Here is a 24,701-nt window from a genome sequence, read left to right on the forward strand (position 1 = left end):
CCTCCCATCCCCCCCGTCCTCGGGCTCCTCGTCCTCCCTTTTTCCTTCCTTCCTTCTCCCCCCCCACCCACCCCCCATCAGTCTGAAGAAGGGTTTCAGCCCGAAACGTCGCCATTTCCTTCGCTCCATAGATGCTGCTGCACCCGCTGAGTTTCTTCTGCTCGCTCAGTTGCCCAACACTCTAATTCAAAGATACTAGCTCCTCTAGTATCTTTGCTCTAATTCTCCATCCCATTCCTACACACACATATTTCTGTCCTCGTCTCCTCCACTGTCAGGGTGAGGCTAAATGCAAATTGGAGGAACAGCATCTCATATTTCACTTGGGCAACTTACAGCCCAGCAGTATGAATATTGATTTATCTCACTTCACCTAGCCTCTTCTCAGAAGAAACAAAGGTCAGATTTGGAATAGGAGGGGGAGTTGAAGTGCTGAGCCACCGGAAGATCAGGTATGTTATTGCGAACCGAGCAGAGGTGTTGGGCGAAGCGATCGCCAAGCCTGCGCTTGGTCTCACCGATGTAGAGCAGCTGACACCTAGAGTAGCTCGGGGCTGGAACGGTGCTCCCATGAGGGCGGCCCGGCTCGATGCTGGAATGGAGCTCCCGTGAGGGCGGCCCAGCGCGGGGCTGAGACGGTGCTCCCGTGAGGGCGGCCCAGCTCGGGGCTGAGACGGTGCTCCCGTGAGGGCGGCCCAGCTCGGGGCTGAGACGGTGCTCCCGTGAGGGCGGCCCAGCTCGGGGCTGAGACGGTGCTCCCGTGAGGGCGGCCCGGCGCGGGGCGGAGACGGTGCTCCAGCGGCTGAGGCGGCGTTCTGGCAGCGGCGATATGAAATCCGGGGCTCGGCCGCGGGCCAGTGGACGACATCGTCGGAACTCGCAGGTCACAGGCTGGTGCCTGTTTTCCGGAGCTCCCGTGGCAACAGCTGCATCCGCTGGACTGGACGGCGGCAGCTTCGACCACCCCCGGGCCGCGGAGCTTGAACCGGCCCATTCCCGGAGCTCGGTGAGCCGCAGAAGACTAGTAACCCTACCATCAGGTGCCTGGTGAACTCACTGTGGTGGATGTTGATTTGTGTTTATTGTGTGTTTTGTTGTTTATTATTACATGTGTATGACTGCAGGCAGGGAAAGGGAATTGCCTCAGCGCAGAGGGACAGGAGGGAAGAAACTGCAGCCCTAAGATTTTTTTGCCACCAACACAGTGAGGAGGTGTTTGGATGACTCACTGTGGTGGATGTTAATTTGTGTTTATTGTGTGTTTTGTTGTTTATTATTAAGCTGCAAGGCAAAACGAGCATGTTCAAGAACCACAAGGTCTGAATGACAAATAACGGGTCTAGGTCATATGGCTGCAGGCAACGACATTTTGTTCAGACCAAAAGGTCTGAATGACAAATAAAGGGTCTAAGTCTAAGTCTAAGCGGATGCTATAGATGAGGTTGGAGGAGGTGCACCTGGAAAGACTGCTTGGGTCCTTGCATGGAGGCACCTTTTCGCCAGGCAACATAGTTTCGTTCAGCGGGATCCCGCCACATCTTCCCATCTCCTCTTCCCATCTCCTCCCCTGGCTGCTTTCTGCAGAGACCGCTCCCTCAGTAACTCCCTGGTCAATTCGTTCCTTCCCACCCAAACCACCCCCTCTCCTGGCACTTTCCCTTGCAACCGTAGGAAATGCTACACTTGTGGCTTTACCTCCCCACTTGACTCCATTCAAGGACCCAAGCAGTCTTTCCAAGTGCGGCAGAGGTTCACCTGCACCTCCTCCAACCTCATCAAAGTAAAGGACTCTGTGTATTCACCCTATCAATGTCCCTAATAATATCATATATCTCTATAAGTTTACCCCTTAGACTCCTGCATTAAAGGAATAAAGTTCTAGCTTGCACAACCTCTCCCTAATACTCAGGCCCTTGTGTCCTGTAAATCTTCTCTGCATTTGTTTCAGTTTAATGTCATACTCCCGACAGCAGGCAGACCAAAAGGCAACACAATATTCCAAATGTGGCTTCAACAATATCGCATGCGGAGAACCCCCCCCCCCCCCCCCCAGATGGCACGCTCTGGCCACGTATTATTTTTGCCAGGGCCGTTGCCTAATGGGTCTGTCCCACTTAGGCAATATTTCAGTGGACTGCCGGTGACCGTCAAGTTGCCGGCAGTCGCCTGAAAAACCGGGAACTGGAAGGGCGACTGTCAGAGTGGAACACACACACACACAAACACTTCGCAAAGGCGTGGGCCAGGGCTACCAGGGGGAGCGCTGTTTTAAATTCACACGGTGCAAAGCCAAGGTGATCCAGACACACACCGCGATGAACTGTAATTAGGATGGCTAGTTGACTGTAATTAGGATGGCTAGCACAGTGTACGGTAAGTCCTTTAATGGGCGGGGGGGAGGAGAAGGAGTGGAGTCAACTTTTAAGAAGCTAGACAACTTTTAATAAGGCAGAGATACACAGCTGTGAAGTTCGATGGACATTTAACATTACCGGTCGGTTATCTTTGGTTATGAAAATTACAGTTTACGTTTTATTTCCCCCAATGAGCCAATGGAAATGACCGGACAGCAAAGGCAATTAACTAAAGCTACATATGACTATCTACATGGTGACCCCACTACAACAGCTTCTACGACTACAGGATTATTGGTCATCTCCATGGCGACCAATTTTTGGTCACAGAAAAATTTTCAACATGTTCAAAAATTTGCAGCGACCATACTGAGGCTGCGACAAGTTCCCAGAATGCGGGAACTCCTCGCAACCATGAAGGAGACTCATCAGTGAACATGTGGCGACCATGTGGCGAGCGCAGAATCTCCTGCACTCGCCTAAAAAGTCACCTAAGTGGGACAGGCCCTTTAGGGGGGTTTCGCGGCTCCCGGTGGCGGGCATCAGTCAACACGCGTTATGGGGTTTGCCTAGTTTCTATCGTGATGTGCAAAGAGTGAGGAATTGGGTTGTTTTCAGCCAGCGTGTTGCTCCACAGGGGGAGGGGGTTGTTGTTGCTGAGAGGTTGGCTGGTCCTCACCCTGCCATGCCAGGTGTCGAGGAGAGGCGTGTGCCTAGAGTGGTTCTGACTGAGCTTACCCCCGCTCCGTCGGATTTACTCATTGGTCCCTGGTGCCGTCACACGCAACTTGAGCCGCCTTTCTGAGACGCCCAGCGGCTGTTTCGTGATGCGAAGAGACACATACTGTACAGAACGCTCCTGCACATTCTGCACCTCCTTGCCTTCGTCTTCTGTCCGGAAACGCCTTGGCCGTTCGTGTTACCACCTGAAGGAGGGAGTGGTTCCCAGTGGAGGGCTCTCTACAAGGGAGTCGTCCCCTTTCACATTGGGGACCTGGGCTGGGGAATGTTGCACAGAGCGGTGGCATGTAATAAACCTTTGAGTCGATCCACGGGCTCGCCGGCCTTCTGTACTTTCAGCAGCGTGGAAGAGACCGTGTGTGGTTGTGGCACCTGTAACAATATCTGAAGGGGCTGCTCATTAAATTCTGGTTGCATTTTAGTCCCATGATCCTGGTGTTTGGAAACAAGGCAGAGAGCAGGGAGGGCCGATCGGGGGGGTGGGATCTCCCTGTCGGTTTTCTCCTAGGCCTGGCCAAGATGACAATTCGCGGGTCCAGGCAGCGGGCAGTCGATGGTCATACCAGAGCCTGCTGCCTGCCCCTGTTCCAGGCCTATGTCCTGGGAAAGGGAACACACGGTGCCCATGGGAAAGCTGGAGGCTTTCCGTAAATGCTGGTCGCCACGTGGGGTCGAGAACATAGTACATATCGACAGCTTGATGTACTTTTAGTACGCTGTATCATGCATTTTGCTGAAGAAAGTCCTTGGAAAGGAAAAGAGAGAGAGGTGCTGCTGTAAAACAGACCCCATGCATACCAAGACAAGTATTCTTTTCATTCTCTCTCTTGCCAATAGATCATGTAGAGAGGGGTTCACTGTTGGGCTGAGTCGTGATCAGCGCTGGGGGAGGGGGAGGGGGAGAGGGAGAGAGAGAGAGAGATCTATGAACTTGTTCCCTTGTAACAATTGGCGCAGTCGGCAGGATCTGACGAATAGAAAATGTTTGTAAAATAGCGCTGGTGCAGGCTAAGCAGCCCGGCAACAAGCTCCTGCCATCAGTGCAGGGGGGCCCACAGCAGCCCGTGCCGCTGGTGGGACCAAGAACCGCGAGTCTTCAAGCTCCTTTAATGCTTTTAACGGGTCACGAGGGAGAAGTTTATTGTTGTAAATTTCACACGAATGGATCAACACTGGCATCTGCACGATTTGATCAACTCGTATTGTTTTGGAATGTACATGGCGACTGCGAATTATGCTGCATTGAAAGATGTTCACACAAGTCCTGAATCGGTGCCTCCCCACTGGGGACCCCGGCTTCAAGTTGGCGTAGGCCGCAGGACTGGCGGTCAGAGCTCTGCAGACCGGAGCCTGGCGACGGATCCCAGGCTCCGGGTAAGTCCCCGCTGCGCCCGCGGTAGAAGTTGGCCCTGGGCTGGCAGTCGGAGCTCTTCGCCCAGGTCCCCAACGAGGGATCCCAAGCTCGCCCACTGGAGCTCTGCAGACCACGGCTTCAGGCTGCCGCGGGCCTGCGAACGGAGCGCTCCCCTCTGGCGAGGGCTCGCCCGCTCCGCCCGCTCTTCATAGAGGAGGCGACCAAAACGGTTTCCCCTTTACTCCCCCACCCCAACCCCACACAAGGCACACAGAGAAACATTAAAAACTCACATTAAGACACTAAAAAGAACAAAAAAAGTAGAAAAAAACTAACACGGGCTGCCGGCTCGCAGCGCCCCCACCGACCATCATCACAAGGGCTTGATATTGTACGATGGAAACATTCATCAGAGGTGCTCGAGGGCATTGGAAATGGGGATGTGGAATGGTCTCTCAGTTTGTCTGTTGGATTAAGGCTATGGTACAATGGGGGAAATACATAAGGCAAAGAGCAGCAAGAGTTCAACGGGGGGAATAACACCCTGATTTAGATCTATAGAAGAAAGAGGGATTAAGATGGCCAACATAATCCACATTGGAAATTCCAACATGCTTTTTCTCCACTGTGAGACCAGGATCATCTAATTCCTCCAACCTTTAGCTAATCTAATTTATTTTGGGTGACCTCCTCCACAAGCTCTGATCACACACAGTCTTTGATCAGAAATAATAACAGGCTGATTTTTCAGGAAACTACCTGCATGGAGAGTGACATTTGTTTCTTCATTAAAACAGAATCAGAATTAAACTGTATTGATCACACAGCATCAACCTAGATCACAGATCTGAATGTGCCAAAAACATTCCCGGAAAAAAACAACATTGCAAAGGTGTCTTCATAAATATTTGGAACACTGTCTACTTTAGAAGAGTTTTCTCACAAATTAGTCTGGGAACAGCTGGACATGGTTGCACACTAAGAATTAAACATTTGAATCTATGTCCCAGATTCCTCCATCAATGACCATTTCAGAGTCCATTCGGAGTCAACCATATTGCTTTAGGCCTAAAGTCATATTTGGGCTAGGCTGTTTCTTCCATTAGAGAGCCAGGTGGGTTTTTACAAATGTCAAATTGTTTTTGAGGTCTCACTAGTTATTTCTTTAATTTCTCTATTGTTGACTGAATTTAAATATCCTGTTATGTCTCTGGCTTGCAGTTGTGGGCTTTTGTTACTCGTCCAGTAATTTAACCATTTTGTTGAAAGTTCTTCCACTTGAAATGTTAATTTTGTTTCTCTTCTCATTAATGTTGTTTGACCTGTTTGAGTGTTTCCAGCATTTCTATTTCATTCTATATATCCAGCATCTGCAGATTTCTGATTTCAGACAATGGACATATTCAACAAGGGAGGGTTTAACTTACCTTTGACATTCCATAACAAATGCCAAGGTGCCACCATCCTTATAGCTTGTCACCAGAAGCTTCAATGGACAATGAATTCAGCCAATGCTTCCTCTAGAGCACGATGAATGTCCAAAATCCAGCCAGCCTTTCCACCCCGTTACAGGGCACAAGTTAACAATACAATAAAATAATCTCCACCTGCCAGCAAAACTCAAAAAACACAACCTCATCCAAGACAAAGCACACACATGAATGTGAATACTCTACATTATCAGCTCAGGAGTGCTTGCTTTGTGCCTGCACTAAATCTGAGGGTGAGCGCTGTGTATTTTCTGAGCAGCAGCTTATTCACTCTCTTCACTGAAGTGCAACGTTGTAGTTACAGTGAATATGCTATTTTCAGAGGTGTATTTTGCTGAACTTGTCAACATTACCACAGAATATGCATTGAAGTTGGCAGTAGTCAACTTTTTTTTCTTCCCTTTTTCCTTCCTCCACAATATGTAAAAGAATGTGATTCTAGTCCATTCTGTTTGTAGTTTGTTTGGGGTTTTTTTGCACAAAGTCCACGAGCATTGCCACTTTTCATTTCACTGCACATCTCGTATGTGTATGTGACAATAAACTTGACTTGACTAGTCTTACTCTGAATATTTTTGCTTTAACACTATATACCCTGAGAAACTCGTTTGAATGCTTTGCACTCTCTTAGTTCAATGAACTCTCTGAGCTCAGGAATGTGAACACTTTGCATGCTTAGAGGTCATGAGACTGACCACTGTGCATTTTCCAGTGAATGGACAGAGTGTTCTTACAAGTCAAGCGTACACATGCTGTGCACTTTCCAAATTCAGGAGTGAACGCATCTTTCTTTGAATTTGAGTGTGTGAACATCGTATCCTTCAGTGCAGGAATAGGTATGTTGTCAATTCTCGGAGCTCTGGAGTGCTGTGTTTCAGCAGATTGAGAGACCACACACATGCTGTGTATTTTCAGAAATGAAAGTGAAGATTTTTTTCTGTGTGATCCTTGAGTCCTTCAACATTGATTTTCTTGTAGCAACATTTCTGTGTATGTAATGTTCAGAGACCAGGTTGACGGAAATGACAAAATTAGTTAGGCAGTAATTGGTTTAGCAGTTGTCAACACACACACACATGGTGAATAGTAGGGACCAGGGGAGTATTGAGGAACAAAAGGATTTTGGTGTAAACGCCCAACAAGTTAGCCAAGAAGACCTATGGGATACTCGTCTTTTTTGCTGCCAGGGCATAAAATACAAGAGGAGGGAGATTATGGTGTGATCGATTCAGCTACAGCTGGAGTACTGTGTACAGTGCTGGTTGCCACACTACAGAAATTACACACGGTACCCTCCATAATCTTTTGGACAAACACCCATAATTTATTTATTTGCCTCTGTACTCCACAATTTGAGATTTGTAATATAAAAAAACCACATGTGGTTAAAGTGCACCTTGTCAGATTTTATTAAAGGGTATTTTTATACATAGTGATTTCACACACCATGTAGAAATTACAGCTGTATTTATACATAGTCCCCCCATTTCAGGGCACCATAATGTTTTGGACACACGGCTTCACAGGTGTTTGTAATTGTTCAGGTGTGTTTAAATGCCTCCTTAATGCAGGTATAAGAGAGCTCTCAGCACCTAGTCTCTCCTCCAGTCTTTCCATCACCTTTGGAAACTTTTTTTGCTGTTTATTAACATGAGGACCAAACTTGTACCAGTGAAAGTCAAAGAAGCCATTTTGAGACTGAGAAACAAGACTAAAACTGTTAACATCAACCAAACCTTAGGCTTACCAAAATCAACTATTCAACAATCACATACAAGGAATTTGCCTTGGTGCACCGCCCACAAATGACAACATGACATACAGTGACAGTTACAAATGACACATAAAACACTAAACATTAATAATGAAACGCCATTGATCAAACATGTGAACCTAACAAAATACCAGAGCAAAAGGAGTGGTGGTGCCCTCCTGATCCCAATTAGTCTCTGCACTCTGACTCTGAATGACCGACAAATGTCTACCCTACAAATTTTTGGCACCACCCCCCCCCTCTCTCCCCCTTCTCTCTCTCCCCCTCTCCCCCCTCCTCCCCCCCCCACCCTTCCTCCCTCCCCTAAACCCCCTCCCCTCCACACCCCCTACGTTCTTCCCTCCACCCTCCCCCTCCCTGCAAGCCCCACCTCAGTAGAGCAACTGCTTGTGGATAAAAATGCTGTTTTTATGTCTGGCTGTGGCAGCACTTTGACAGTCCGGAGTCGCCTTCCAGAGGGAAGTGATTCAAAGAGTTTGTGGCCAGGGTGAGAAGGGTGAGAAGGGTCAGAGATGATCTTACCCAGAGTGTGGGAGGAAACCAGAGATTCTTGAGAAAACTCATGCAGGTCATGGGGAGGAGGCACAAACTCCGCACAGACAGGACCCAAAGTCAGGATCAAACTAAGATCGCTGGCACTGAAAGGCCGCAACTCTACCGCTGCGCCACCATGACATCTCTGTGGTACAAATACAAGCAAACCTCAAATCCTCAAAACCAGATCTGCCTTGACGTGTGAGCTGTTGCACTTGGGAAGGTCAAATTTAAAGGAGACGTACATAGTTAATAGCAAGATCCTTAACAGCAATGATGTACTGGCGGATCTTGGGGCCAAGTTCACAGCTCCCTAAACGTGGCGATATGTAGTGTTGATTACTACAAAAGTGGTAAAGAAACTGTATGGTATGCTTGCCTTCATCAGTCAAAGTATTAACTATAAGAATCAGGAAAGCAAGTTACAGCTTTATAGGACTTTGGTTTAGGATACCTCATGAGTATCTCACACACAGTTGCGGTTGCCCCATTACAGGTAGGATGTGAAGGTTTTGAAGAGCGTGCAGAAGAGGTTTACCAGAATGCCACCTGAATTTCAAACTATAAGGAGAGGTTGGACAAACGTGCATTGTTTTTATAGAGTGCCCGAGGCGGAGAAGAGACCTGATAAAAGTCTATAAAGTTATGAGAGGCATCAATAGGGTGGATGGTCAGATCCATTTGCACAGGTTGGAAATGACAAAGACTAGAATGAACTATGGGTGCCTGGAATGCACTCCCAGGGTTGGTGGTGATACAACAGTGGCACTGAAGAGGCTTTTGGATAAGCACATGGATACGCAGGGAATGGAGGAATATAGATGACATACAAGCAGAGGACGTTAGTTTAACTTGGCAACATATTCAATGTGCACATTGTGAGCCGCAGGATTTTTGCTGTACTGCCCTATGTGCTATGTATCATTTGTCTTGTGATCACCTAGGGCTCTGTAAACAAAAAATAAGGAAATGTTTAGGATGAAAATATGGAAAATGATCATTTCAAATGTTTGCAATGTTACCAATAATTATATAAATAATCAGTTTTAATTACACTGATTAACAATAATTGAGTACAGCAATTGAATAAATATTTGAATTCATAATTGCTAAAAAACATGTTTTCAATGTCTTAAAGAATATTTTTGTATGTCCATAACATTCAGATACATTAATTTTGCTTTGACAAATGGCCAAACTATGGATGTGGTTTAGCCATTATCAAAGATTTTTCAGTAATTTTCTGGACAGGGCTGGCACTGTCCACTCCAAACAGATGAAGTGACAGCAGAAGGATCTAGTTGCTGAAGATACTGAATCGCATTGGGAAGGAAGCACCCAGCAAGAGATCCATAAAAATTCAGTGCTTAGGTCAGCAGTAGGCATGGATATCTTGACACTGACTAGCAAATCTGTGTCATTTGATTATGCAGGCTTACAGCAAATAACTGACAACCCTACTCATGACTGCTGTCATTTAGTTTAGTTTAGAAATACAGCATGGAAAAAGGCCCTTCAACCCACCGAGTCCGCACCGACTAGCAATCCCCGCACATTAACACTGCCATACACACACTAGGGACAATTTTACATTTATTACCCAGCCAATTAACCGACAAACCTGTACTTCTTTGGAGTGTGGGAGGAAACCGAAGACCTCGGTGAAAACCCACGGGGAGGACGTACAGACAAGCGCCCGTAGTCAGGATTGCACCCGGGTCTCTGGCGCTGAAAAGCAGTAGCTCCACCGCTATGCCACTTTACCGCCCGTGGACAATTTAAAGTAACGCATAGGAAACTTAGAATCTTTGTAGAACAATTTTCAGTACTATTTAAAAAAAACTATCTACTTCGTTGATCTGTGGACACAAGGAATTGCAGATGCAGGATTCTAAAAACACAAGGTGCTGGAGTAACTCAGCGAGTCAGGCAGACAGAGTCTGAAAAATGGTGCCAATTTGAAACGTCTCCTATCAAATCAGTCATAGAGTGTGGAAACAGCCCTATGGCCCAACTTGCTCCTACCGACAAACATCTACTCTAGTCCCACCTGCCTGCATTTGGCCCATATCCCTCTAAGCCTATTCTATCCATGTACATGTCCAAATGTTTAATAAACATTGTGATAGTACCCACCTCAAATACGTCCTCTGGCTGCACATTACCACCTCTAGTTATTTAATCCCCTACTCCGGGTAAAATACTTTATTTACCCTATATATTCCTTTTGTGATTGTATCCACCTCTGTAAGATCTCCTCATCCTCCCTTGCTCCATAGAATAAAGTCCTCGCCTGCTCATCCTCTCCCTGTAGCTCAGAAACTTTAGTCCTGGCAACATCCTCATAAATTTTCTCTGCACCCTTTTCAGCTTAACTTCTATACTATTAAAGTTTGACCAAAACTGGATGGAATGTGGTTTCACCAATGTCGTGTACAAATGTAACATGGCCTCCCGAACTCTATACTCACTCTGACAGAAGAAAGCCAATTTGTCGAAAGCCTTCTTGATCACCCTGTCTACCTGTTCTACAACACTCCCCAGAGCTCTGCCATTCAGTATAGGTACTGCCCTGGTTAGATATCCCAAGATTCAACACCTCGCACTACTCTGTATTAAATTCCATCAACCATTCCTTAGCCCACCTGCCCAACTGATCAAGATCCTACTGCAAATTTTGACAACCATTTTCACTATCAACAATATCACACACTTTAGTGTCATCTGCAAACTTACTAATCATGGTTTGTACATTTTCATCCAAATCATTGATATAGATGGCAAACAGCAATGGGCCTAGCACATAACCCTGAGGCACACCACTAGTCAAAGGCCTCCAATCTAAAAAACAACCTTCCACCATCAACCTGTGCTGATGTAGGTTGGGGATAAATATTGACCATGATCCTGGAAATACTTTGCATTAATTATAATGTACACAGTCCGGTTCTGGTGGCGCTGCGAATCAGCTGCCTCGCCTGTTGTTTTTGTTTTTAGTATGTCCAAAAGTATGTTTTAGTGTTTCTCTGTATGTCTTGTGGGGGGGGGAATAGGGGGAAACTATTTTCAGGCACCTACCTCGACGGAGATGTGACTTTCTTCCTTGTCACTTCTTCGCTCCCCCTCCTCACAGCCTTACAGCCAGTTTGGTGCGGCCTTTCCCGTAGTCGGGCCCAGAGCTTCAGCGGCGGCGCAGTGGGAACTTTAACATCGCGGAGCGGGGCGTCCCCTTGCCGGGGGTCGACGGTGAACAGCTCCGACCGCTGGCCTGCAGCCTACAACATCTTATACTGTAAAGCATTTAAAATATAAATATCCAATGTATCTCCCAATAACTACTCAATTGGCTTTATTTAAATTCGAGACTAGGTTTCAATTCATCTGCACCTCTTTTGAACTGCTTGCAACATTCCATCATATTGTGATCAATTTTCCCTAAGGATATCTTACTATGTGTTTAATAATCAATCACATCTCATCATATGAAATAACATCCAAGGCAGAATGAAATTAAAAGAGAAATTGCGAGAAACTGTGAGAAGAGAAATTAGTATTGTCCACAGTCGATGAGTTAACTCGTTATGGTGAGTATTTTGGGCATTTTCCATGTCCAATCCCTGAATAATTTAATATATTTCTATCAGATACCCTCTCATCCTTCTAACGTATATGGGACAGCACCAAAAAGCATGACAATTATCTGCACAACAAAGGCTGTGCAGCCAATAATCCAGTCAATAAAATAACATACACAACAATTTAGGGGTCCCTGTGGTATTACAGTTGATTGCACATTTGTCATATTAAGGTTTTGTTCTTGTTTACACAATGTTGCCAGAGTAACTAGGGTTTAGATGTTAACACTTATTCCCCGTTGGTTTGACCTAGTGGTGGGAATAAAGCAGGCAAAACTAATTGTTAAGAGATGAATGTGTGAATCAAAAATCCACCATGGGAATATTTTATTTCATATACATGCTGGTTTTAAGAACTCATGGCTCTGTAGATGCACCTCATTATGCATTAAGGCCTTAATATATAGTGGGTGCGCCCAATCAGTTTACATTGTGGAATACCCATGTCAGTAAACTTTAACATATCCACTCCCTACAGCTGTCCATCTCCAAGGCACGAGTCTACCAAGGAGAACTTACCTCACATGCTAGATAATATGTTGGGGTATATAATTAACGTCTTCAGATCCATCATTGAAGCAACAATTATAATTAGGACTATTCTGATCTGTGCAGCTGCAGAAAGAAGAATTTGACTGTAACTGGAAGGATACAGTGGTGTTCTCTGATGGTCAGTGCTAAACCAATATTATTTTTGAAGTACATTAGTGTGTGCAGAATCACATTTCTAAATTTGCAAGTGACACAAAATTTAAAACTTAAGCAATGTGAAGAATCGTAGCAGACAGCAAGAGAGAAAAAAATAGATAGGTTTCAATATTGCTGCCCCCCACATCCCTACCAGCTTATCTCAATTACTAGCTTTTCAGCCTTTACTATAAGTATGAGCTTAAAATATTAACCTCCTGGATGCAAATGCAAGTAAGCAAGGAGTGTGCAGTAACCAGTGTGTTCCTTTTTCAGTGGTCAATCATGGTTCAGTTGCAAAGCTAAAGAAGGAAATGTCTGCTGATTTAAGTTTGAATGCATCAAGCTGTTGGTGATACTCTGCGGCAATTAATGTTTAGTTTAGTTTAGTTTAGAGATACATCATGGAAACAGGCCCTTCGGCCCACCAGTCCATACCGACCAGCGATCCCCGAATATTAACACTGTCCTATACACACCAGGAATATTTTACATTTATAACAAGCCAATTAACCTACAAACCTGCAAGTCTTTGGAATGTGGGAAGAACCAGAAGATCTCTGAGAAGTCCCACGTGTTCACGGGGAGAACGTATAAATTCCGTACAGACGGCACTAGTAGTCAGGATTGAACCCAGGTCTCTGGTGCTGTAAGGCAGCAACTCTACCGCTGCGCCACCGTGCCACTATGGTGCTCCACCTCAGAGCAAAAATTGTATGCAGCTTGTGGGTCATTAATAGCTTGTCTTCTGTACCGACAATGGACAATGCATTTGGCTATTCTCACAGCTTTTTTGAGGTTTTATTTTCACTAGTGGCACATGGTAGAACCATTCATACTGTAAATCAGTTTACAACCCTGTACACCATGGAGATGGGGAGGAAGGTGTCAGGGAAGAATAGGAGCAATAACAGGTCAAACTTTTTTTTTTAAAGTGTTATAGTGTGTTTGGTGTTAAGGGAATACCAGTCCCAATCTTTTCAGTTACAAGGCATTACAGAGGCCTAACAAGCATCGCAAGGACAGAGAAAGGCAACATTTAATTCCATATTCTGAAACACTAAAGTGACAGGCATTTCCAAACTCTCTCCTGCTCAAGTACAACCTGGCTATTTTATCGTTGACATTCATGTTACGTATCTGTTGACAGAAATTACTGGATGCACGAGTTTCATTGCAATTGATTGGAATCACCACTAACACAGTGATTGACGCACTCAAAATATCTAGTGCATGGGTCAGAATATTGATTTTTCAAATGTTAGTTCAGCATATTTGAACTTCTCTACTTAAATATTCGCTCCATTGCTGTTCAAAGTTTAAACTTAAATCCATTTTTGGTTAGAGCACAAATTGGATTTTAATTTAGATCAATGAAATGAATGCACATGTACTAGTTAGGAATTCCTGTACTGTAGGTCATGTCGAAGGAATTACTGGTCACACCAGATACTCTTTCCCATTCCCCAGCTCCACGGTTATTTAATTTGCTCTCTTTAAAAAGCAAACCGCATTACATTTGGCAATTGGAATCTCAATTTAGAAGAAAGTCACAAGGCAAGTTATGGAATGTTAAGCTCCAATCATTTGAAGTTATTCAGTACTTCTCTCTATTATTTAAGAAATATTCAAGACCATTCTTCCTCCCCGTGGTTATATTCTGACAAAAAAATTGGGATGGTTAACGATGAGTCTTAAGTACTGGAAACTTTAATATTGGCTATGATGCTGATCTTTATGAAATGCCTTCTCAAACTCCAAATAACTAACTTCATAGGCATTTCCCTGTTCAATACTCGTCACTTCTTCCAAAGTTTCATCAGAAATCACCTTTCTCACCCAACGTTTCAAACTTCTCTATCTTTCCTGGGAATGTTTTTTTAGCGATACAATGTGGAAACAGGCCCTTCACCCCACCGAAACCACACAGACTAACAGTCACCCGTACGCTAGTTCTATCCTACATATTAGGGTCAGTTTAGAACCGGCACGTTTTTAGAATGTGGGAGGAAACCGGAGCACCTGAAAAATCCCAGGCACTCACAGGGAAAACATACAAACTCCAAACAGTCATGATTAAACCCAGGTGTCTGGCACTGTAAGGCAGCAAGTCTACGACTGTGCCACTGTGCTGTTGCAAGCAGGATAGACCCACTGGAGGAAACAGCATAGTAGTAAGAGGATGAATTGTTGCTCAGAGTATTCAACCCCAGACACCATTAAGTTTCATGGCATTAGGCCAATCATGGATGGACAGCAAAGCCTCATTGCTTTCAACCTATCACTCTTCCTCCACTATTGAATTAATGTCCTCAATGTTGAACAATTGGAAAAAAAGCAATGGGTGCAGTTTGGGCACACACAGTGGGCAGAAAATATCAATATTCATGACTAAGTGGTTTAACTATACTACAGGTTTACAGCAGATCAAAGGAACCAATTTACTTGAAACTGTCTATGCCAATTTACCAGTCAGGAGTGACTTTTCTTTCCACAATCCTTGTGAAAACAATGTCCTGTCCTCATAGTTCATTTAGCACTGCCATCTCACTGAATAGGATATGTTTAGATTACTCCAGAAGGGCAGCACAGTGGCACAGCTGTAGAGCTGCTGACCCACAGCACCAAAAACCAGGGTTCGATCCTGACCTGGGGTGCTGTCTGTGCAAAGCTTGCAAGTTCTCCCTGTGACCGTGTGGGTTTTCACCCAGTGCTCTGGTTTCATCCCACATTTCAATGACGTGCAGGTTTGTAGGTTAATTGGCTTCTGTAAAGTGCCCCTACTGTACGATAACATGGAACTAGTGTGCTTGTGATCAATGGGCTTAAGGCCTCTTTCCATACTGTTTCTCTAAACCAAAATGAAAGTTTAAAATGGTGCATCCATGAAACACCATGTGTCATCAGCAGCAGAATATTCCAACACAGTCTACAACTTCAGTGAAGATTCCCATTTATTATTTTATGAACTGAAATATTTTAGAGCAAGGGGGAAAAAACTGAAGCATTAAATAGATCAATGACAATTTGGAACTTGACAGCTGTGTTAAAGCTCAATCAGTGAACACTTGACGTTGAATAATAAGGGTATCATTTCATTTTTGGTCCTGAGAAATTGTGGGAAAACATCGTGAAAATGAATATAATTTAATGGTGCTCAAGAAAAGTGACAGAATCCTAGTGTTTCTTCAGTCAATAAACTGTAGTCTAAGGAACTTAATCCTATTCTCTTTAGGCAGTAAACAATTCCTTTACAATAGGTTGAATAGGTGAATCAATAGGTTGTACAATCTGATCAGAAACCCAAGGGAACATGGTTGTAAGTTAAAGAAATCCAAAAATAAATACACTTTAAAGATCATTCACGTCATCCATAAACTTAGGAATGATTACCAGCACACGGTTTCATCTAAAAGATAAACAGCCTCCAATTTTAAAGATCAAAGGAATTCAGCTAATATACAATCCAAGTAAAATTGGACATGAACAGAAACGTTGGATAACCATTGGAAAGATCATTTCTTAGTAATGCTAAGTTTGGAAACAGAATAACGCTGCATTTATACAAAATTACTCAGTGGTTGCAAAAGCATTATTTTAAATCTTTCCTTAATATTGCACTTGGTGGATTTAAAATAACATGAGGACTAGCAAATAAACAAAGCAACCTAGTTTTGATTCTCCAATTAAGCACTATCCATTCGAATACCCAAACCACTACAATATGGTTTTCACTGTTTACTCAATAGGTCACAAACTCACCTGATATACTTGCTTGAAATACCATTCCACACAAGTTTTTTTAAATGCTGTCTTGAACGAGTCTAAATTTACAAAAATAATATTTGAAAATGATACAAATGTTGTTCAATGGCTCCATTTATTTGTGCAGAGGTAAGCTATCACCCAAAATATACATTTGATGCAGGCCATGTGATATTGTCATCATAGTTCACTTGGAGCACAAGATGTTTTCATTTCTATGCTATTTGGACTGCCCAAAATAGCACTTCAATTAAAATTAAATAAATCACTGATGCAAAATTAAATCATGAGTTGTGACAGTTATTGGGTGGCCATTGCAACGGTACCATATAACTTTTAAGACAGAAACACATCATTTTTGAATAGACAGGGACTGATTAGGGATGGTTGGCATGGTTTCATCTGTGTATCTTGTCTTCCAAATCTGAGGGTTTTTTTAAGTAGTAACCAAAAAAGCCATAGACATTGTTAACGTGGACTTCAGCAAGGTATTGGATAATGTTCTGCATAGTAGGTTAGGGCTCATGGGCTCCAGGGAGAGCTAGCCAACTGGATAGAGCATTAGATTCATGAAAGGAAGCAAAGGGTGATGGTGGAAGGTTGTTTTTCAGACTGGAGGCCTGTTACTAGTGATGTGCCTCAGGGATAGTTTCTGGGCTCTTTGGTGTTTGTGGTTTATATTAATGATTTGGATGAGAACATAGAAGTAATGATTAGTAAGTTTGCAGATGACACCAAACTGGGTGTTTTTGTAGAAAGTGAAGATGGTTAGCAAAAACATCACCAGGATCTTGATCAGCTGGGCTAGGGGCCTGAAGGATTGTTCATCGAGTTTAATGCAGAGAAGTGCTAGTTGTTGCATTTTGGGAAGTTGAAATAAGAGCAGGGTAGTGTTGGCGAGAAGAAGGATCTAGGAGTGCGGGTACATAGTTCTTTGAAAGTGGAGTCACAGATAGACGGTAGTCAAGAAGGCTTTTGGTACATTGACCTTCATGAGACTGGGCATGGAGTATAGAGGTTGGGATGTTATTTTACTGTTGTACATAACATTGGTGAGGCTGCATGTATTGTGTTCAGATTTGCTCACTCTGCTTTAGGAAAGATGTTGTTAAGCTCAAGAGTGCAGAGAAGATGAGGATGTTCTGAGCTACAGGCAGAGGTTGGGCAGGCTAGGACTTTATTCCTTGGGTGAAGGAGGTTGAGAGGTCATCTTAGAGTTGTACAAGACCATGAGGGGAATTGATAGGGTGAATGCACTTTACCCAGATTAGGGGAATCAATAAGCGAGTTTGGTATTCCGATAAACACAAGGAATCAAGGTCATTCGGTGAAAAAAAAAATCGAACGCAGCGCTGTATAAACTGTGTATACATCGTTAACTATTCTACCAATTAATTAATCTAGAATTCTGTCAACTCAAGAGCTTCCTTTCTTGTTCTGCTGTTCACACACGACTTACACAGTCCCAGTTCTAGTTCAGTTCATTAATCTGCAATTATGAGATATTCAAAAAGTTAAAGAATTTATTATTTTCATTTAATCCTTAATGTGTTTACTATTGGAATAAGAAAATATTATTTGTGTTTGAAAAATGTTCTTATCTTTATTCATAATTTATGTGTAAAAATATATTTAATCTGAGGCAGGCAGCGACTGTATCAGTGTGATGTGGGCTGATGCTTTACCTACAGGCAGTGTGAATGTATCGTTAAGGCAGGGGTCGGCAACCTACAGCCCACGGGCCGAATCCGGCCCGTAACCCAAAATCATCCGGCCCGCAGACGTATTGTTTTAGTGACTAGAATGTTGTTTTTGCCTTCAGTGGGACCTTGCCTTCAGTGCTTGGGCAAGGCAGCTCTCCTGGATGGTTTTGACTGGGATGGTTTTACATTGTGAAGTTCACTGTGCTTGAGTTATTGATTAGAGTGAACACCCACTCCTGTGGACGTGTCTCACTGTGGAGTCTGTCACAGACGGATTCCACCGCCTGTTGGTCAATAATTGGATCGATCTCCTGAACTATTCAAACTACTCACTGTGGAATGAATCCATTAACGGAGCAACTCTGCTGCCAGATTCCAAGTTGTCCCTGCCTTCCCTCTGGAACCTTTCCTCGTCCCCATCAGATGCTGAGTTCCCAGAGCCCTGGTTAAACGAGGAATGTGGGCCGAGATTTGTCTACTGAACATAGCGGTATTATGTCTACTGATTGACTTAGATTGAGACATGGGTATAAGTTATACGCTCCGAAGCATAAAGCAATAAAACACCAAAGCATAAAGCAATAAAACCAACAAAAGCATCGTACTTTTGTACAGATGAACCATAAATACCATATAATAACCATAACAATTACAGCACGGAAACAGGCCATCTCAGCCTTTCTAGTCCGTGCCGAACACTTATTCTCCCCTAGTCCCATCTACCTGCACTCAGACCATAAAATCGAACCTGCCTCCACCACTTCCACTGAAAGCTCATTCCGCACAGCTACCACTCTCTGAGTAAAGAAGTTCCCCCTCATGTTACTCCTAAGCCTTTGTCCCTTAATTCTCAAATACACTTAGTAAACAGTTTTGAAAGCAGTAATTTCTTACCTCGAAGAAGCAAAACTGGAAAATATGGATGAAATGCAGGTCTGTATACACGCAGCAGCTCAGGTGATGAGAATGTTTATCGCGATTGATCTATGACCTGGACATGCGCAGTTGAAATACCAAACTCACTTATAACCAGTGGACATAGATGTAAGATGAGAGGGGAAACATTTAAAAGAAACCAAAGTGGAATATTTTTCCACATTGATGGGTATATGGAACGAGCCAACAGAGATGGTAGTTGAGGCAGGTTCTATAACAACATTTAGATATAGATATGCCATTTATTGTCACTATACATGTACAATGAGATTAAAAGCAGCTCGTACTCAGTGCATACATATAATTTAGTACAAAAAACAAGAAACAGAAAACAAAAAAGGTGGAGGGGGGGGGGAGATAGGTGCACAATTCTGCGGCGCTATATACATATCTATAAAGGCAAAATGGTGAAGGATGAATAGGTAGTATTCTTAGGCAGATGTTTAAAATTTATATTCAATATTTAAAAAAAAAATTTAAATATTAAAACTTACAGTTACAATACACATTACAGTTCCAAATTTCAGTACGTGGATAGAATAGATGTGAATTAAGAGTTATGACTTTCGGAAAACAACTATTTCTGAGCCTATTTGTCCTAGATTTGATGCACCTATAGCGCCTTCCAGAGGGCAGCAGGTTGAACAGTTCAAACGCAGGATGGGAGCTGTCCTTGATGATATTCTTTGCCCTGCTAAGGCAGCGGGAGGTGTAACTATCCATCAGGGAGGGAGAGGGCAGCCAATGATCTTCTGTGCTGTCCTAGTTACCCTCTGAAGCCTCTCCCTGTCTGCCATGGTGCAGCTGCCATACCATGCTGTAATGCAGTATGTCAGCAGGCTCTCGATGGACGAGCGGTAGAAGGTCAGCAGCATGTTAGAGTCCAGGTTGTGCTTCCTGAGAACCCTCAGGAAGTGCAGCAGCTGCTGAGCCTTCTTGATGACCGCTGTCGTGTTGTCTGTCCAGGAGATATCAGCAGAGATAAGGACGCCGAGAAACCGGAAGGTGTTGACCCTTAAAAGATATTTGGACAAGTGCTGTACATGGGTAGGAGAGGTTTGCTGCACAATTCTATGATAATTCTCATCGAGTAAAATAGAGGGAGAGGGAGAGGGAGGTGGCCAGAAGGAAAGGAAAGGATAGGGGGAGGAGGTGACCGAGGGAAGGCCGAGAGGAAGGGGTAGCTGAGAGCAGGACTGCCAACTCTCACGCATTGAGCGTGAGAATCACGCATTTTGCTAAATTCTCACGCGGATCATAAATTTCTCAAGCTCTGTCGTGAGAAATTCTGTGATCACCGAAATGCCATCAACTGCATGGGCAGTGGGTGTTGAGAGCCGGGGCTGAGGGAGGGGTGGAAGCAGAAGCAACGGCGGGGACAGATGTGGACGGGGAGCCGGGGCTGGCGAGTGTTTGCCGGGCTGGGGGGACAACCCCCCATCGGTCACTTGGCTCTCTCGGGCTTGGTCTCTCGCATTTTCTCAATCCCAACTCTCAACCAATATTGGCAGCCCTGTGAGGGGGGTGCACAAGCTGAGTGGGTGGTGTGCAGAGAAGAGTCAGAATTATGTTGATGGTAGTATAAAGGAAAACAGAAGATTCCAGAAATAGACGCCATTGGTTTAAGGTGGCAAGGAAAAGACTGAGGAGTTACTTTTTCCACACAGCGGCTGGTTGGTTTATACAATGAGCTGCCAGAGGAAGTAGAAGAGGCAGGTAAATTACTTAGTTTAAAATGGCTTTTTGATAGCTACTGCTCAGGTTATGTTTAGCCGGCATACGCACTGGGACTGGAACAAAATTATCTTGCTTGCTGCAGCTTCATCCACATTGTACATCTTCCCTCCACGGATGTTGAGTTCCCCCTGTATGATTTTTGTGCTCGAGATTCCAGCATCTGTAACCTCATGCCTCCAAAATTAATCACTAATCTATTTTCACCCGCATTTAAACAACTTAAACTTTCCTCCGCTTACTGCCCCCGCCACCACCCACAAGCCTCAGATCAATAGCTCGTCTCCCATCCTTGACAGTGCTAATATCCTGTCTTTAGCAGCTTTTTATGGACTTAAATCTACGCCAACTATAGTGATCCTTGGTAACAGCTGAATCAGTCCTGCCGTACTACTGCCTTCAACTGGGTAAATGCCACAAAGAAGCAATATCTGATAACTTGCAGGTTTCAATAGCAAATAATCTGCTTATTTGATTGTTTGATGTTCAATGTATCTGCTTAAAGAGTTCAAAATGATGGGATTAAATAGAACAAAAGTAACAATATATTATTATATAGTTAATAACATTTTCAGACTTGGATACAAACTAATTTAAAAAATAAATCAATATTTGGATTTGAATATTGTATAATCACAGTATGAGAGCAATGTGTGTCATTCCTGTGTCAATCAAGCTTGTTCACACTGACATAAATGACTGAGAATGATTTTATTCATATAATTCATCCACCACAGTGCACTTTCTGCAGATATTACTCTTATTTTAAGGTTACTGCATTTTCCTTTTTAGACGTTTTACTGAGTAAATGACCTTTGTTTGGTACTAACTGTGTGCATTGTTCATCATACAGAATTCATTTGTTTTAGCCTCACCTCAACTTCCAATTCATTGATTGTCACAATGTTGTGATTTTTTTTTCAGCATTCTATTTTACATTTATAACTGTTACTGAACAGTTACTGAACTTTACTAAGGGGTAAGCCATTTAGAACAGGGATGAGGAAAAACGTTTTTACACAGAGGGTTGTGAATCTGTGGAATTCTCTGCCTCAGAAAGCAGTGGAGGCCAATTCTCTGTATGCTTTCAAGAGAGTTGGATAGAGCTCTTAAAGATAGTGTAGTCAGGGAATATGGGGAAAAGGCAGGAACGGGGTCCTGATTGTGGATGATCAGCCATGATCACAGTGAATGGCGGTGCTGGCTTGAAGGACCAAATGTCCGACTCCTGCACCTATTGTCTATAACTAGAATCACAAGCAGCAGTGCCAAATATGAAATATTTTGGGCAGTCAGTACTACGTACTGGTTTACGTAGGATGCCAGCACATATCCATCTTTAAATTACTATGCCAAAACATAAAATAAATATTGACAAGTGCTTCATAATCATATTGATAGCAGACACCCAAGTGGAACAGCTTTTCTGCTTTTTCAATATATGGAGAGAGAAGTAAAAAAAAATCCTTACTGTAAAATTGGATTTTTTATTTGTTTACATTACTTTTCATTTTCCAGGGCACCCAACAGCCTACTTGTTAGAAATAATAAACATGCAATTTATGAAAAAGAAATAAATAAATAGGCAATTTTAGAAATAGCTAGGAAAAGTGTTAATACAGAAACATGTTATAATTTACTCTTAATCTACACATTAAAATAAATTTAATACGTATCCTGAATGCATAATAAAAATCAAAAAATTGAAGGAAACATGTTACCATGCATTGACTCCCATAAACCAAAGTAAACTGCAATAAATATTGTATGTGACAGTCACACAAATTTGGTTTCTTTTTCAAGTTTCAAGTCACAAGATGCACTGTACCGCCAAGAGCATAAATAAAGTTAGTCATGTATTGCACAGCTAGCAAACAAGCAAGGATTCATCGTCACTGGCTTCATTTATCAGTACTGCTTCCAGACACGCGTCCGGTATCTGGGCCGTATGTACAATTCCACAGTGCTCACAAGGCCCGTCCCTACTACCAGACTGTTCTCTCTGAGGCAATAAAGCACAGTGTTGCCTGATTCTTTGAACCCTTCTGGGGCTTGGCGCACCGACTGGTCTGCAACTACCCCTTGTATCAATGTCTGATACAGCATCTGAAAGGGGAATTAATAATTCAACATCATTGTCATCATCATCATCAACATCATCATCATCTCCTCTTCCATTCACTCTAGTATCAAGCTGTCGCAAGGGACTCTGGTTCTGGCTTGATGAAGTAGATCTCCCAATTGAAAACCGCATCCATCGTAAACTCTGAGTCACTCTGCTCAATGTACTGGCCAACTGCTGTCTTGCTGGACTAATGGTGGGCTGCTCTGAGGTTTCTAACTGTGAGGTAGCTACTTCTGTAGCAATATTTGTTTGGAGGCCAGATGAAGTTCCACTTGCTCCAATAACAACTTCTACAACTGAGGTAGGAGCAACCTTTTGAGGTAGTGGGGCCACCACCCCACCAACAGCACCTGGTATATCTCTTCGCTCACTGTCTCTTTCTGCATGGTCAGACTCAAAAGGCAGAAGTCTTCGGTTTAGACTGCTCCTTTCCGATTCCCTTGTAACATTCTGCTCACCGGCTGGATCATCTCTATCTGTTGTGACAAGAGCGAGAGATCCCGAATTCCTGGATCTGGTGAAGCTAAACATTCGGCTCCAGAGGTTAGATCGACTGCTGGATGAAGTAGATCGAATGGAGGTGAGTCCAAGTTGTGACCTTACTGCTATTCGAAGGTTTTCCAAAATGGATGCCTAAAATGTAAATAAACAGCATTAGGTTCAACAGCCATATCCAAACTTTAATTAGTGTAGCTCATTTTAATGCTTAGAATTTTTCAGGCACTTCAAAATGAATCAATGAATAGCAGCAATTAAGGTAGCCTGGACAACTAGGGCAGCTATATGCAAACACCAAAAGCAGTCATTTATTTTTTTAGCTGTTTGGTGACACAAAACAAAAATTATAAAAACAATCCCAATAATAGGTTCCTACTATAACATATATATGTTTCCAATATATGCCATGCTAATTGCAATGTAATGTTTTTCTAGCAATTTCCACCTCCCTTACACACACACATTAAAAGCACGGATTATTGAAATATTCCTCCTTCCTTCATCCACTCCACCCTCCAATCAGGCATCATTCAAAACTACCTTCAAAATTAAATCAATGAACTTTATTATATGATAATTTAGTAGAAAAAATAGTGGATCCTAACCATACAAAAAGCTTGTCAGTGTAACTGTGTTTTAAAATGCAACTTATTAGCCGGCTTTAGTGCTACCAGTTTATGAGGTGCTGGATGGTTTTCCCAGGGTAAGTATTAATTTTCTCAGAATTTCACTGATATTCTTCACAGTAAATGATGTCCATGATAGGGAAGGTGAATTATAAGAATGCAAATACATGCGTTTATGTGATAGGAGCAGAATTAGGCCATTCAGCCCGTCAATTCTACTCCGCCATTCAATCATGGCTGATCTATCTTTTCCTCTTAACCCCACTTTCCTGCCTTCTCCCCATAACCCCTAACACCCGTCATTGATATTACTTCATCAAACTTCAAAAAGAAATACAGGAAAGGAGGAAACAAAATACTGTTTTAAATTGTCTTTCTAATTTTCAGATTTCCGATTCCTTCAATTGCCGTAGAGACCAATCAAAATGGATCCCTCTATCCTAAATAATTATAACTGGACAATTGCTTGGAAGGCTGGAAGAAACTAAAGATAATGTTTTTTAAAAATAAATATATTTAAGAAACAAAATACATTTACAAAAGAGTTTTCTAAAATATTGGACCGATTGCTAAATCAGGGTAGCATACATTAACTAAAATTCATACAAAAGTTTTCTTTTTGTGAAAGTGACCTAGTCTATAAAACATCAACTTTCTTCTCTTTTCTTTCTTTGGTGCAGTGACATACTAAATTTTATTTCTCTCCACCACACCAGATTCCGAAAAAACTGGCACGAATGCTAAG

At 43.1% G+C, this 24,701-nt stretch overlaps 1 protein-coding gene across 1 annotated transcript in view; it reads right to left on the reverse strand.

Moving 5' to 3' along the window:
- Positions 1-22,174: 22,174 nt before the first annotated feature.
- Positions 22,175-24,701, reverse strand: part of lrp12 (low density lipoprotein receptor-related protein 12) — a 42,944-nt gene continuing 40,417 nt past the window's right edge. Inside the window, exon 7 of the mRNA XM_055634909.1 lies at positions 22,175-23,465. Within this exon, the coding sequence (XP_055490884.1) occupies positions 22,575-23,465 (891 nt within the window). The 3' untranslated portion in view covers positions 22,175-22,574. The remainder of the gene's footprint in view (positions 23,466-24,701) is intronic.

Source organism: Leucoraja erinacea, chromosome 4 (genome assembly GCF_028641065.1).
Source record: "Leucoraja erinacea ecotype New England chromosome 4, Leri_hhj_1, whole genome shotgun sequence".
Taxonomy (NCBI): Eukaryota; Metazoa; Chordata; class Chondrichthyes; order Rajiformes; family Rajidae; genus Leucoraja; species Leucoraja erinaceus.